We start from the raw sequence: 16,044 nt of genomic DNA, 5'->3' as shown, positions 1-16,044 counted from the left end.
AAGAGGAAGAGGAAGAGGAAGAGGAAGAAGAAGACGAAGACGAAGACGAAAAAGAAGAAGAAGAGAAGAAGAAGAAGACGAAGACGAAGAGGAAGAGGAAGAGGAAGAGGAAGAGGAAGAGGAAGAGGAAGAGAAAGAAGAAGAAGAAGACGAAGAGGAACCGTTTGAGTGGGGCGCGTATAGTTACGCTCCATTCAAAATGAGTTAGTGCGCGTGTTAATAAAGTTTGGGCTGATAACTTGTAAAATTTGTACGGTGTTTTTACTTGTATGTGTAGCAGGCCCCTTTTATAATTAGGTATTATGCAAGGACAAGTATATTGCTTTGCCTTGCTTCTATCCTTTTTCTGTTATACCCTCTATTTTTATGTATTCATAAATTCTTACATCTCATTTTTGAAGACTCAAGAAGTTCAGAAATAGAGAACTCTTCTTAGCAGAGTAGCAGACTGTTAAAGAGTGTAAGAAGGAACTAAAATAATGAAGTGTGCTGTTATATCTGGTTTGGATTAAATTAACATAAGGGATTAAAAAAGATAACTGCACAACTAGATCAAATGTAAATTACAGTGAAAATAAAATAAGAATCTCCTGAGGAATATTTGCACAACTTGCACGCAAGATCAACCCTAAACAATTGACCAAGACCATTTGGAAAGATCATAGAAACCCTCTCATCCGCAAGCCTATATTGACTCCACTCATTCTAGAGTCTAAACTATCAGTAATTCTGTGTACTTTTCAATTTTGGTAACCTTTTTACATGCTTGCAAGTTACAATCTCAGGTTTAGTCTCACTCCATCTTTTAAGAGAAAAAGTGATTGTTTATAAATTTAAGATTCTATGTTTTATCAATAAGTAAGCATATTGTTGGACTAATTCAACTTCAGTAACACTGTTTTTCTTTATTCAATTAAAAGCTTGCTTGAGATAAAAGGAGTAATAAACAGATTAAACAAACAGTATCAACTTGTGAAGCAACATGATATTCATTAACCTTTTGATCTTATCACATAAGATAAGAAATATAAGAAACAAACCTGAAGGCCATAATGAAGAAATCACAGACAACACACCATAAAAACAATGTTCATGAGAAAGACAAGTCTTAAAAAAAAAAAAACAGTTTAAAAAAAAAGTTTGATTACTGAATCACGGGTTCAGACAAGTGTGTCCACTTCAAGAGGCTCCAACATTGTTGATATATATGTATATATATATATATATATATATATATATATATATATATATATATACATGTTAATAATTACAAATTGTGGAGACATTATCAATAATTTTTTGTGATGAAACTAAAAAATATGTATTAAATGAAATTCCAATTATTTTATTAACAAATTCTATAATATCTTTTAATATTTATATATAGATTAGTTAATCTAATTTTCCTTGAAATTAAAAGATATAGTACATAACATTATTTTACTCACAAAAAATTAAATTTATTTACAGTATTTAAGTTATATATAGCACTAACTATTTTTTATTTTGTAAATATAACATTAATATCCTTTATAGAAATCACATGACAAAATATTAAAATGTATGTATTATATCCACATTCTAAGACATTATTTAGACATGGAAAAAATACTAAAATAATGTCTAAGATATTTTTATAAAAAAATTCTAGATAAAAAAAATAATTTGAAAAAATACTAAGACATGAGTTAAGATTTGAGGAAAAATAATTATTTCACCAAAAATAATTTAGACAAGTTTGACTAGTCTTGTTTCTCTTTACTCTGTTGTCGCCAAAATCCTCAAAGTTAGCTCCTTTCTTGCTCTGAACCCCCTTTTCTATATTGGGTCTCTTCCCATTTCTCCATTTTTGGTTTTGGTCTCTGAATTTTGAAGATCTCATAGTGATAGTCATAGAGAGATGTCTGTTGATTCAGCTGAGCATAGCATACGAGGTGTAGCCACTCATGGTGGACGCTATGTTCAGTACAACATCTATGGCAACCTCTTTGAGGTTTCTACAAAGTATGTCCCTCCTATTCGCCCTGTTGGAAGAGGTGCTTATGGTATTGTTTGGTGAGTAAGCAAAAGAAACCATAAAAAATAGCTCTTTTTTCTTTATTTTTTAAGTTCAATTCATTGTTTTGCTTCTGTTTTTGTATTATTTTGTGAAAGGGGTAGTTCTTATATTTGAAGTGTGTTTTTAACTTGCATCTTCTGATTTTGGAACACCTTAGCTTGTAATGCTAATCAAACCTTTTGTAGGTTAGTTGATTTAGATTTAGGAATGGAAGTTAACTGTTATTTGTTAGTTGGTGGGTGGTTGATTGTTTTATTTCCTGGATTTCTTGTCATTTTAGTGTTTAGTGAAGTTGATGTTAGGCATGAAATTCATGAATGAGAATATCTGTTTGTTGATTTAGAGATTTGAATTTTTAAAAAAGGAAGACAATAAATTTGGTTATTTTGGTGTGATGATGATCATTTTTGTGGCCATGAATGTGTCAGGTTTTGATTTTTGACTGAGAATCCTGAGCTAGATCATTATGTGGGTTGTTAAAATGAGATGATTGTTCTCTAAAATCTGTTTCTGATTTTCAGTTTGATTTTTCTCTTAGATAATCTTGTTATATGGTTGGTGCCATCAAAGTGATGTAATCATAGCTAATATCATCCATTTTTTTGTGGCTTCGAATTTCCTTTTCTGCGAATCTGCCCGAATGAAAGTTGAAAATGAGGTAGGAACATATTCTGGTACCTCTGAGTTTGTATGCATAGGTGCTGCTGAATGCTGATATGTTGTGCATGGCTTATTATAGTTTGATGTTTGGATAGTTAATGTTACAAACAATTTAAGGAACATTTTTGTTTTTAATTGCCTTGAAGTGCTGCTGTAAATGCCGAGACAGGTGAGGAAGTTGCCATTAAGAAGGTTGGCAATGCATTTGACAACAGAATAGATGCCAAAAGGACCTTAAGAGAAATTAAGCTTCTTCGGCACATGGATCATGAAAATGTAATTTGTTATGTTTTTTAGTTTTTTCCCTCTTGGCTTTGATTTTAAAATCTTCATTGGTGTTCAATTTGCAAAGTAGACTGCTTCACTTATCAGTTATTTTCTGCATTGAAGGTGATGTCCATTAAAGATATCATTCGACCTCCACAGAAGGAGAACTTCAACGATGTTTACATTGTTTCTGAGTTAATGGACACAGATCTACATCAAATAATACGTTCCAATCAACCATTGACTGATGATCATTGTCGGGTCAGCACTCGAAATGTTTATTTGGCATCTAATTTTTAATGAATATCTAGTTCAGGTGCTCCTAGTTGAATTGAATGACCTTTTCTTTCAATTAATGTCTTGAGTAGTTTATTACTCTTCAGTTGACTTGCCTGATAAGTTGATTACTAACTTATGAAATATGAGTTACTTATATTTTTTTTTACCATCTTATAGCTTGTTTATTGGTCTTTTTTTCTTGTACATGAATCCATTGTTATTACAAACTTGAAACTTTCAATCTATAGAACCATTATGCTTTGGTTTTCATCAGTTATTAGGCTCCTATCTTGAGTCTGTCTTTTGAATGATAACAACAAACAAGCGTATATGGTAATTGTCATTCGTGAGAGTATATAGCCACATGTATTTATTATTTAAAATGTGCTCTGAAAATCTATGGAGATCCTTGGAGGACATATAATATAATAGGTACTGTGTCATACATCACCTATTACAGTATTACAGTGAATTGCTCTATCCCATATGTTATGGTATGACCTCTATAGCATATTAGACTTAATATTTAAGGCTATTTATACAATTTTTGTTTGCAGTATTTTCTATATCAGTTGTTACGAGGGCTCAAATATGTACATTCGGCGAATGTTTTGCACCGTGATCTAAAGCCTAGTAACTTGCTACTGAATGCCAATTGTGACCTTAAGATTGCAGACTTTGGTCTTGCTAGAACTACCTCTGAAACTGATTTTATGACCGAGTATGTGGTTACTCGATGGTATCGAGCTCCGGAGTTGCTTCTTAACTGTTCTGAATATACAGCAGCTATTGATATATGGTCGGTTGGTTGCATACTCGGTGAAATCATGACAAGGCAGCCCCTCTTTCCGGGGAGAGATTATGTTCATCAGCTGAGACTGATCACAGAGGTATTAACTAGATATCTTGAATGAAACCTTTTACTGTAACTCTTGAATTGCTAACACAATCTTTTGAGACTTATTATATTTGTGTTTGAATTTCTTGTTCTTGTTTTTTCATTTTAGATTTTACCTTTGGATCATGTGTAATTTAGAGTTCTGATTCTATAACTTGAAATGATTGTCAATTTATGTGTCAATATCTACTCGGACGGCGTCACTGCCTTAATGTTTTGATCATTTTTCAGACCTTCTCATGTTGATTTAAAATTAGCTCAATTATGACAAAGTTTCTGTTGCTTTCTTAAAGCTGGTAGGTTCACCTGACGATGCCAGCCTCGGATTTCTTCGAAGTGATAATGCTCGTAGATATGTAAAACAGCTTCCACAATGTCCAAAGCAAAATTTTTCTGCTAAATTTCCCAACATTTCTGCTGGTGCCATTGATTTGCTAGAAAAGATGCTCATCTTTGATCCAAGCAAGCGCATTACAGGTAAAAGAACATGCAAATAATTGTGAATTCATTAATGTTCAAAATGATTTTTAGGCTTTTGTATATGACAGGATTTCATTTTGTGTATTTTTATTGATGTTACTAGTTACTTTTGATACTTTACAGTTGATGAAGCTTTGTGCCATCCTTACATGGCACCACTCCATGATATTAATGAGGAACCTGTTTGTCTAAGACCGTTCAGTTTCGACTTTGAGCAACCGTCATTCACTGAAGAAGACATCAAGGAACTCATCTGGAGAGAATCTTTGAAGTTCAATCCTGATCCACCAATTTACTGAAAGCTTGCATTAACTGTTGTATATGCATAGTGACTGAAATACTTGATGACTCCTTTTAAGAGCTATGATATGAGACTACTTGAAAAGTTGAAGATCTCTACATGATTTGAAACATATTGGAGATACTAAGATTCATTGTGAGATACTATGCGGAAAGGATCAAAAGATGCCCAACATTACTAGAAGGTTTAGCATAGACTTAGGGACCATACTTTGATTTACTGAACTGTTACTGCTAGATGAGGAGAATATACACAAGATCCTTTAAGCTTTGGATACAGAAACTGATAATAATATCTAACTGTATGTCATAAAGTGTAAGGGTTTGTTATTGTCCAAAATATTTGAAAGAAAAAATAAATAAATATTGTTGCTTAAGTAAAAGAAGTCTGTAGAAAAGTTTTTATTGATGTTAACAAGGTAATCAAACTCAAATGTTTACCTAAACTCGTATATTTGTATGCTTCATGAGGACTTAACCTTGTAAAGCTACGAGTTTACGAGTTAATTCGAGAGTTTTGATAACTTTGAATGTTAGCATTGAACATAAATAAAGTTGAAGAGGGGAAAAACAAAGTTAAAGAAACTCTATAAATAACATAGTTTAACAGAGTTCATTTCACAACTTGAGCAATAGTATCTGGATAATCTAGGAAGGACTAGAGATATATAAATAATAACTAGGTAGCATGTTTCATGTGTTATGCTTATGCATGTTTCATGGTGTAACTACATTTCTTGAGTTTCACCATATCAATAGGTAAATTCTCAGGTGGAAAATCACAAGCTGTGATCTTCTTTGGACCCTGATCAGGTAACAAATCACATGGTTGAGGAGTCACACCACTAGTAACCCCTTGAATATCAGTGCAAGTCCATGGCTGCTTCTTATGCTTTGCAGCCAAACCAATTGTGACATTGGCCATGCAAATTCCAGTAAAAGGGTCTTTAGATATCCCTTCCAATCTTGCAGCCATGCTCACATTCTCAGCAACAACATCTCTATAGTTGATACCTTTGATCTCAGGCAACGCATTCGGATCATAGTGGCTATCAGCATGGGAGCCATAGTTACCAGTCATCCAGAATGCCCATTTCATTGTGTGAAGGTACATTCTTTTGACATAGATGTCCTTAACATACCCTCCTCTCCCTACAGCCGTCTTGATCCTGACACCGGATTCTGTGTTGATCGCCGTGATGTCTTCGGCTCTAACGTCTTCGATTCCGCCGGACATTTCACTTCCTAAGGCAATGGTAGCACTGTATGGTGAAATGCAAGTGAGTCTTCTAATTGCAAGTTGTTTTGTTGGCATACCAAACTTTATTCCATATTCATCCCAGCCACTCTTCACTGCTACACAATCATCTCCAGAAACTATGTAGCAATCTTCAATTCTGGTGTTTGTGCAAGAATCTAAGAATAGGAAAAAAATCAACAAAAGGAAAGAGAAAAATTTATTAATCTATATTCTATATGATTTGTTTAGGTACTCTTAGTTTGTTTCTGTTAACTGTTAATGCCACTAACCTGTCTGTCTAGCACACATCAACATTTAACATAGGCATGTTAATGGAAAGGATTAAAACTATATGTTTAAATTTTACAGAAAATACTTATTTCAATTTTCTTTAGTCCAATAATGTTAATGTTCATATATATGCTTACCTGGGTTAATTCCATCAGTGTTTGGAGATGTGACAGGAGCATTGATGGTGATGCCTTTAATGATAATGTTGCTGTATAGTGTTGGAAACTTTATTGTTAGTTTTGAAATTGGAAAAAAAATCAATAGTAGTTGTTATTATGATGGTGTCACAAAAGTCAAAAACTCAAATGTGATTTTGAAATGCTTTCAACTTTTAAGACTTTAATTTGAATAATGTGATCATATATATGAACTAATAACTATATGACAAGGATAGGATTATTGTTATTATGATTATTACCTGCTATAAGTTGGATGAACATGCCATGATGGTGAATTTAGGAGTGTTAGATTTGAGATTTGAATATTGTCTGAGAACATTAATTCAATTAAGTAAGGGCGAGTGTATTTCAATTTTTTCTTGTGAAATTGTTGCCACCAAAATGCACCTTGACCATCTATGGTGCCATTGTCTCCTGTTACCACCACAAGTGATCATAATCATTTCATTTGTAAGATTAGTCACTATCATGATAAAATTATTTAATTAAGTAAATTTCAAAGGATTTATATATTTTGCATATGCTATCAACATAAAAAAGTTTTACATGAATATATAACCATGTATTGTTAAATAAAGAAAAGTATTTTTTTTTATTTTGAACAGTGTATAAATAATTAAACTCAATTTTAAATAATACATAAAAGTTGATATGACTAATTTATCACATGACCAAAAGAAAAAGAATGCAGTATATGTATGTATCCAACAAATTAGTATTTTTTTTAATAATTAAAAATAAAAAATAGAAACTTAGAAGCAACATGTAGCACATCAAATTAATTAAGATATTTCAGTCTCATTGCATTGTTAATGATATTGTTAACCATTTATCATACCAATAACTAACTTCCATGCTCTTGAAATAACTAACCAGTTATTTGAATATGAGAGTAGGTTACCTAAGAGAGACAATATTGACTTTAAATATAAGCTAGATACCTAATTAAAAGTACTTGACTAAAATGAGCAAGTATAAAATGTAATTGAAAAACTAAAAAAGGCTAATAAATATATAATATATAGTCAATTAGATGTAAGTGAACTGTGGAAATTAAAGTAGAATTCAAACATTTTGAAGAATAGAACATGTGTTAGATGAAACTTTTCACCAGCTCTTAACTAATAGTTTGATTATTATTGTTTTCCCTATACAACTTTTTCTTTTTTTCATACCTGTGATAATGACATCAGTGAGGTTTGTTCCAAATATGAGGCTGGTGTATCTTCCAGCTGCAGCATCTCTTCCTCTTCCATAAGATGGTAGTGGTTTGATCACAGGCCACTCATTCATATCCTAACTCAATATATTAATACAAATCAAAATTCCATTAAGTAAATTATATTCACATATAAAAATAATTTATATATTGGTTGGAGATATATTTGTGACAATTAATAAACTCCATCTTCAATTTGTCTCTAACAAAAAAAGGTACTAATATGAAGATTAATTTTTTATAATGTTAATAATGTCCAAACAATGATGTTAAATTTTTATTTGTCTTCAGTTGGAAACAATAAGCTATGTATTGTTTATATTGGTCTTAAGAGAGTATATTAATTTCATATTATACAGGAAAAGGAGAAAAAGAGCAGAAAACTATGATAACCAATATCATCTCTTTCAAATAAATAATATCCGCATCTTTATTAATTTATTTTGTTAGGTCTAGTCTTAATCAATATTATATCTTTAATATTTAGTATTTCTTTTTTACCCTAAAACCCAAAATAAAATGCCAAAATGTGTCAGAACTCGCAAGTAGTCACAACCTGAACAATTCCCACATGAACAAAAAGACAAAAATGTGTGTTAGAAGTTAGGAGTTAGCACCATACCATGTCACTATAATAAAAATGTTTTGGAAGAAAAAAAAATCGACTTAAAAAATTTAAATTTATCTTATTTAATATTTATTTATTATAATATACGTTAAATTAAATTAAAAGTAATAAATTTTGACTAATATTTTTTATTATTAAATATTTTCGTTTGGCTCTTAAAATTTGTTTACTATTTTAACATTTGTAAACAATAATTAAATGTGTAGCCGTCTTAGCTCAGCGGTAGAGCGCGTGGTTTTTAACCACGTGGTCGTGGGTTCGATCCCCACAGACGGCGTTTTGTTCTATCGAACTAGAGCTAGTGTTTCAATTGTTTGTATGTTGTTTTCATGAATTAATTAACAACATTACTTATACTTAATGACACTCAAGAAATTCTAGACATGTTAATCTTTTCCTTAATGAATTCAGCTTACTATTTTGTTTAAAAATAACTACCAATTTAGATAATAAAGTAATACATTGTAAATTAAAATAATCTAAGCAATGCATAATCTAAAATATATTAATTATACAAAATTGATAATTATTTTAAAATAAATGGAATAATAATGTTTGTTTTCTACCATGCAAGTAATCATAGTTTGGAGTATTAGTTACTTCCTAATTTATTCCATTTCTTAATAAGACATAGTGGTGGTTACATTGGTTTGTTTCATGTCAGAGTTGGGAAATAGTGCTTGCCATGTTTTTCAAAAGGGTTTGTAGAAAGAAATGGCAGATGAGGCCAACTAAGTGGAACAAAAGCATTATTAGGGAATAAGTTTTTTTTATTATTATCATTTTTTATTTGCATAAAGCAGGCCTTGATATAAATTGTTTATGCTTGAGATCATATATAAGCTATGGAACTTAGTATCTTTGTTTATTTAGTCATTAAAAATGAAAGTAAACAGAGAAACCAGAAAATAAATGATGATCAATCAAGCCTTAATCTCATGAAAAAAAAGTGTGGTTATTTACTTATTTAGTTATCAAAGAATGATTATCACATGGATCAGCTCTAATACAATAATTCTTGGAGTATAATTTAAGAAAAATGTTAAAAAATCGATGAACTGAATTTTAAATCGGTCTAAATTAGTATTTTTTTTATAAAAAATGACTATAATATCTTTATTATAAAAAATAATTAAAATACTCATATATATATATATATATATATATATATATATATATATATATATTAATTTTAAATCTTAATTTCATGATGGTTAAGAGAGAAGAGAAGGGTTAAGATTTAGAATTTAAAATATATATATATATATATATATATATATATATATAATAAGAGTATTTTATTATTTTCTATAATAAAGGTATTGTAATTATTTTTTATTAAAAAATTATTAATTTAAATTGGTTCAAAATTTAGTTCATTAAATTTTTGGTTAAATTAATTTGTCTAATCTAATTTTGACAAAAATAATACGATTTAATCAGTTATATATATTAAATTTTAATTACTAAAAAATATCTTTAAAAAAAATATTTTAAACATCTTTATCTAATGATTCCCAAAATTTATGGATTCATTATCTTAATACTTTTCATTATGACATCTATCTAAAATGTTTTTAAACTTCATTTAATAATTAGTGTTAAAAATATAACATTCATACGTTTTTTCTATTTTTTGAAAAAAAGTAGCTATCAACTTCTATAATCTAAAAGTTTAAAATTCAATCTGTATTCATTCTTAAAAAAAAAAATCAGCTTACAACGAATAAAGACAAAAAAAAATTTATGCACAAAAAAAAAAAGTTTAAAGCAAGCAATTTTATTAAATTCTGACCAGCATGTAATCAGAAAAACAAAAGTGAGTAATTTCACACTATTGAATAAAATCTCACACCATTAAAAATATCATTAATGGCTACAAATCACAAAAGTTACTGCCCTAACATTTCTCTTGCAAAAATTAAAGTAAAACAAAAAAGAAGGTACCTGAGAAGCAAGAAGAACAGCATCTTGATGCAAATACAAAGTGAAGTGACTAATGAGATTGAAGCTTCCAGTGAGCCATTTTCCAGCAGGAACATAGAGCTGAGCACCACCTTTTGATTCATACTCACTCAGCTTTCTGATTGCATTTTCAAATGCCTTTGTGTTTGATGTTTTTCCATCTCCAACTCCTCCATAATCAACCAACGATGCACTGTGTGCTCTGCAGTTTATAGCATTGTACTCAAATGAATTGCTTCTAGAACCACTCTTTGATCTTCTGCTCTCACTTTTCTTTGAATTCAGCAACACAATCACCACAATCAAACCACAAACTAGTCTCATACCCTGCAAAATCAAACATGTAATAAAATAATAAAATATACAAATAAAAATATATAGTAAAGTTTAATAAAAAAATTGCATAAAAAGAGGGTCTTATTACTTCTATCCTCATGTTATTATCTTTCAAGAGGAGATTCTTCAAGTACTAAGAGAAAAATAAAAGGCACTTTAATATTTGTTTTTTGAATTTTGAGGTGTGTGTGAATGAATGAGTGAAGCTATATGTCAAGTATTTATAGGAGGGAAGGTTTAATAATTTATTAGCTATGGCTAAGAGCAGGTTCATGAATTTAAATTTTAAAAGGAGCACTTTTTAGAATTTGTGTAGAAGCATAACCAACCAAATAAAATTATTTATTGTTTGTTTAACCTCTCTAATTAGTGTTATAAGAATATTAATTTTTTTAAAGTGTATATTGGATATGTAAAATTTTGAACTTTTAATACATTAAATAAAATAAAATTTAAACAATAAAAATTAATAAATAAATTGGTAAGTATACATCTTGATTTTAACCTACATATCACATCACAAGTTAGTGTCATTCATAACTCTTAGAAACATATATGTCTAAGAATGCATTGTTTTAGTTATAAGAAGGTGGCATGCTCTAATCTAATCATGTAATAATAGAAAGTTTGTTAATTTGTTGTGTACAAGTCTTAAATCTTATATTAATAGCTTCAACTTAGAGTGGATGTATATTTTCTTTCCCTTTTGCTTTGAAGGTATTTTCATAAGCAGAACACGTTAAAGAAAAGGAAATTTTTTTACTTTTATTTGTTAATTTATTTATTGAAATATGTATGTTTATTAGAAAGTAAAAACTTAGATACAGTTATTTTTACGTGAAGATGATAGTTAAGAATTATTAGATGATTTGACATGTTTGACTAAATTATTAATTAATAATTTTTAATTTTCAACTTCACATAAAGATAACTGCATGTGAGATTCTATTTTATTAGAATTATATTTTTAAATAAAAATATATGCATATTATATAATATATTATAATTTATATATGTATCTATATTATTATTGGCTAGTGTTTTTTTTAACAATTGATGATTTTTTTTTCTTTTAAATAGGAGTGTGAATTATATTAGCCCACTTTACTTTTTATCTTTGTCCTTGAGTTGGTCAGACATAATAATGTGCACATGAAAGCATAAAGCCATAACATAAGGTGGTTTTGGTTAACTTCCAAGTCCAACTCTTCCTAGATTTTCATATTCACATGTCCAACACTATCAACTAAAACATTTCATATAAAAACACCTTGGGATAGCATGTATGTGCTGCTCCGTTGTCCGCTTAAATAAATATTAAGAGTTTAAATTTTATTTTGTGTATATAAAATTTATTGATCAGCAGCAAATTACTCCTAAATAAAGTTTACATCTGTAATAAATTAATTTTAAACTTATCGAATTAAAAAATATCATAAAAAAAAATGCATCTAGTCCCAATTTTAAATGCCCACTATATTATAAATTTTAAGATAAATTACACTCACTTCTTGATTTTATCAAAAATATATAATAATTTTCTTGAAGATTAATATATAATATTAAAAGTATTCCATAAACTCCAAAAACCATTCACTAAATTAGTCGACATATGTTATTTTACATTTTTTTAACAAAATAATAAATCAGTAAAATCAAGTTTTAAAACTATATATAATATTTTCTATAAGAAAAATATACAATATTAAAAATAATCCATAAATACTAAAAATTAATTATTATGTATTTATTTATATACATGTCATTTTACATATTTTTAACAAAATAATCAACAAATAAAATTAAATTTATCATAATAGAATAATTATTTTTTTTTATAATAATACAATCAAGCTTTTTCATGAATACCAAATATATATTTCTATATAATCACTAATTAGTAGCTAATTTTGTGTTTATGTATCATTAAATTGAAATAACCTTAAAATAAGTCGTGAAAAATTATTTTCAACCCCGTCAATAATTCTCTATGCATAGACTATTAACAGTCAGAGGATAATTACAATCTTCTTTTCTTCTAGTTTTGTTACGAAAAACATTTTTGTTATTTCAATTGAATTAAACAATTATTTTTTAAAGATATGCAGGAGGTGACAAGAAATGTATAAAAATTTGTTAATTACATTAACACAAAATTTCTTTAAGTATATATATTATTTAGATTATACTGTTTGCTAGTGTAATATATAGGAAAGGTAAATCTTGGGAATGTCAAGTGTAATTTAGGGTAGATTTTATTTTTAAAATATTAAGGTTCAGTTTGAATAAATAATTTAATTAATTTAAAATATAATTTAAATAATAAATATTTATATTAAAAATAATTTATAAATAATTTAATTTTGCATTTAATTTTTTAATTTTTAAAAAATAAAATAAAATAAGTTTTATTATGAAAATTTTTTTTATTTGAATAATTTTTAAAAAAATTATAATTTAATTTTAAAAATTATTACAAATATTAATACTATTTTTTTTATAAGCCAAAATTTTAAAAAAATAACTTTTGAAAAATAGACCCATATATATACCTTCTTCTAGAATCTAGAGGTTACCAAGATCCAAATATATATATATATATATATATATATATATATATATATATATATATATATATTGTTCACAATCAATCATTTTCTCAGTATATATCAAGTGGCAATAATTCTTATGAGGCTTTTATTTTAAGGTATCATTAAAAATTATTTTCCAGAGAGAAAAAAAAATTATTGTAACGCACACTATTATTGTAAAAATGTTCTCTTTTTCTTTCTCCCCTCTATTTATTATATTATTTAATTAATTTTCGATTAGGATGAACATATAATAAACAACTACAACAATTATATATATTATATATATTATATATATTATTGTATTTCAGAACATTTTATTACATTTTGTTGCAATAGCTATTTTTACTATTTTATAAAAATATTACAATAATTAAGTTGTTGAAACTCAAATATAACTAAAGTACAGGACAAGATAAACAAAAATTCAGAATATTAAATTAAAAAATCATTAAAACAATTAAAATCAAGCATGTGAATCACTTCTTAAAAGGTTCTTCATCTATGCATCGGAGGATTCTCATAAGCTTCATCTGATAACCCAAAAATAATAATTAAGAAAAAAAGAAAATCTTAAAAAGGTAAGTGTAAAACACAAGTACACAACAAATATTCAATTTAATTACTTTAATGGTTTCTATAATTTTTTTAATTAGATATTTATACAATATCAAATTTGTTATTAAATCTCTACCGTGATAAAAATGTTAGAATTAATAGAATATTCAATTAAATTATATAAAATATTTAGTCAAGTGTTAGATATATTCGTTTTGTTTAACAGAATATTCCGTTAATTTAAAATATTTTTGTTACGATAGAGATTTAATTACAAAATTTGATATGATATAAAAATTTTAAAAAATATATAAAAATTTAATTAAAAATTCAGTAAAACGATAAAAATTGACAGAATAATTAAATCTAAATATTTATATGTGATAGTGTAAACTAAAAAATATTTAAAATAAATTATTAGCACTTACCAATATTAATTTACTCTATAATGATCATAGCATCTAGTAATGCAAAACGTCCTTATGGTGTGTTCTGGAAAATTTTTTCGGCATCGATCGATACACTTTTCTAATTCAGATGCAATATAATAATTAGAAGAAGTAGTAGTATAATATGGTTGAGGAATTATGTGATGAAACTCAATAATGGCAAAACAAATAATCACTCCTATCATTAAAATTGGAATTATTGCATGTGATGCACAGATTCTAGCCATAGATCTCTTTTGTTCTTTCTTATTTGTTGTATTGAAGTCATAAGTTTGTGATAAATTTTTATTTATATAGTGTTAATTAAGACTTTGTTTAATATTATTATTACATGTAATAACATGATTCTAGAATTAAGATATATATTATATATTCACTTAGATTGTGTCCCATTCATGTTACTAATAGTTGTAGATCAATAAATAAAACAAATTCTCATTAACTATTAAATTAGTTATTATGTATTTATTTATATACGTTGTTTTATATAATTTTATAACAAAATAATTCATTATAAAAATAATCAAATATATATATCATAACAGAAAAAAAATTTATAATAATTTTTTTCATGAATATCAAATATATATTTTTCTATATGATGACTAATTAGTAGCCAATTGTGTGTTTATGTACCATTAAATTGAAATGACCTCAAAATAAGTTGTGAAAAAATATTTTCAACCCCGTCAATTCTCTATGCATAAAGTATTAAGTATTAAGTCAGAGTCAAAGGATAATTACCTATTTTACATAGACATATGGACACAGTGAACACAATATATGATATAAAATAGGTAGATACTTAAATTTAAAATTTTTATAAAATATGAAGACAAGTATATATAGAAAATATAAAGTATTTTTTAGATAAATTATAATGATATTTTAATATTTTATTAATATTAAAATATAAATTAATTTTTTAATTATTTTTAGTTTTTTTTAATTATGTAAAATATTTAAAATATTTTTTATTTTAATAATTAATAATATATGCTATTTCAATTCTAAACTCATTTCAAGAATATATATTAAGAAAAAAAGTATAGGATACTAACATATTGTTAATTTATTGTTAACAATAATTAAACATTATATTTTAAATACAAATATAAAGAGATACATCCATAAAATATATTTATAAAGACACTTTTATTAAATATAGTCATAAAAAAGATATTTTTATTAGACACATCCACAAGGACACTCCCATTAAAATTATAAATAAGAGTTGGCAAAAGTCGGCAGAAATGCTATTGGTAACGTAGCGATATTGTATTAAGAATAAGGATAAATATGCTGACACATGATAATATTTAAATATTTTTAAGTGTGTTTAAAAAATAATTTTTTATTAAGACAAAATTGACCACAAAGAAATATGCGTATTAATCGAATGTGGATGAATATTGTATGATTGTATCCAAAATATATTTGACAGATGGATACAACAAATCAAAAAAGTGTTGTGCTTCATAGGTAATTACAATCATTACTTCTAGTTTTGTTACTAAAAACATTTTTGTTAATTAAGCAATTTTCTTTAAAGATATGCAGGAGGTGACAAGAAAGGTATAAAAATTTGTTAATTACATTAACACAAAAGTTTCTTTAAGTATATTATTTAATTATTCTGTTAGCT

At 27.0% G+C, this 16,044-nt stretch overlaps 2 protein-coding genes, 1 long non-coding RNA gene and 1 other non-coding gene across 4 annotated transcripts; 2 read left to right on the top strand and 2 right to left on the bottom strand.

Annotated features, from left to right (window-relative positions):
- The first annotated feature begins 1,278 nt into the window (after positions 1-1,278).
- Positions 1,279-5,326, top strand: LOC112732663 (mitogen-activated protein kinase homolog MMK2). The gene is made up of 6 exons (XM_025781412.3): positions 1,279-2,055; positions 2,866-2,995; positions 3,110-3,247; positions 3,823-4,155; positions 4,457-4,640; positions 4,767-5,326. Exons 1-6 carry the CDS (start codon positions 1,901-1,903, stop codon positions 4,940-4,942), a joined length of 1,116 nt encoding a protein of 371 aa, XP_025637197.1. The 5' UTR covers positions 1,279-1,900; the 3' UTR covers positions 4,943-5,326.
- A 193-nt stretch (positions 5,327-5,519) lies between these two features.
- On the bottom strand, positions 5,520-11,033 carry LOC112732653 (probable polygalacturonase). Its single transcript, XM_025781405.3, has 6 exons — positions 10,890-11,033; positions 10,448-10,792; positions 7,829-7,949; positions 6,893-7,067; positions 6,612-6,682; positions 5,520-6,359 (listed from the first exon to the last, which is right to left on the bottom strand). The coding sequence occupies exons 1-6, from the start codon at positions 10,899-10,901 to the stop codon at positions 5,650-5,652; spliced, it is 1,434 nt and encodes a 477-aa protein (XP_025637190.1). The 5' UTR covers positions 10,902-11,033; the 3' UTR covers positions 5,520-5,649.
- On the top strand, positions 8,706-8,777 carry TRNAK-UUU (transfer RNA lysine (anticodon UUU)). The gene has a single exon. It is a non-coding gene; the product is annotated as a tRNA-Lys (tRNA).
- A 2,684-nt stretch (positions 11,034-13,717) lies between the features above and the next one.
- LOC140177760 (uncharacterized) lies at positions 13,718-14,646 on the bottom strand. The gene is made up of 2 exons (XR_011869261.1): positions 14,379-14,646; positions 13,718-13,925 (listed from the first exon to the last, which is right to left on the bottom strand). It is a non-coding gene; the product is annotated as an uncharacterized lncRNA (long non-coding RNA).
- Positions 14,647-16,044: the final 1,398 nt, after the last annotated feature.

Source organism: Arachis hypogaea, chromosome 2 (assembly GCF_003086295.3).
Source record: "Arachis hypogaea cultivar Tifrunner chromosome 2, arahy.Tifrunner.gnm2.J5K5, whole genome shotgun sequence".
Classification (NCBI taxonomy): domain Eukaryota; kingdom Viridiplantae; phylum Streptophyta; class Magnoliopsida; order Fabales; family Fabaceae; genus Arachis; species Arachis hypogaea.
Note: the sequence above shows the minus strand (reverse complement) of the source record. Positions and strands in the feature narration are given on the sequence as shown.

Coding starts and splice junctions, on each gene's coding strand:
- LOC112732663 (XM_025781412.3), top strand. CDS start 1,901: ATGTCTGTTGATTCAGCTGAGCATAGCATACGAGGTGTAGCCACTCAT. Junction 2,056..2,865: donor GGTGCTTATGGTATTGTTTG/GTGAGTAAGCAA, acceptor ATTGCCTTGAAG/TGCTGCTGTAAATGCCGAGA. Junction 4,156..4,456: donor AGCTGAGACTGATCACAGAG/GTATTAACTAGA, acceptor GCTTTCTTAAAG/CTGGTAGGTTCACCTGACGA.
- LOC112732653 (XM_025781405.3), bottom strand. Junction 7,950..10,447: donor CTGTTCTTCTTGCTTCTCAG/GTACCTTCTTTT, acceptor ATATTGAGTTAG/GATATGAATGAGTGGCCTGT. Junction 6,683..6,892: donor GTTCATCCAACTTATAGCAG/GTAATAATCATA, acceptor AACACTATACAG/CAACATTATCATTAAAGGCA.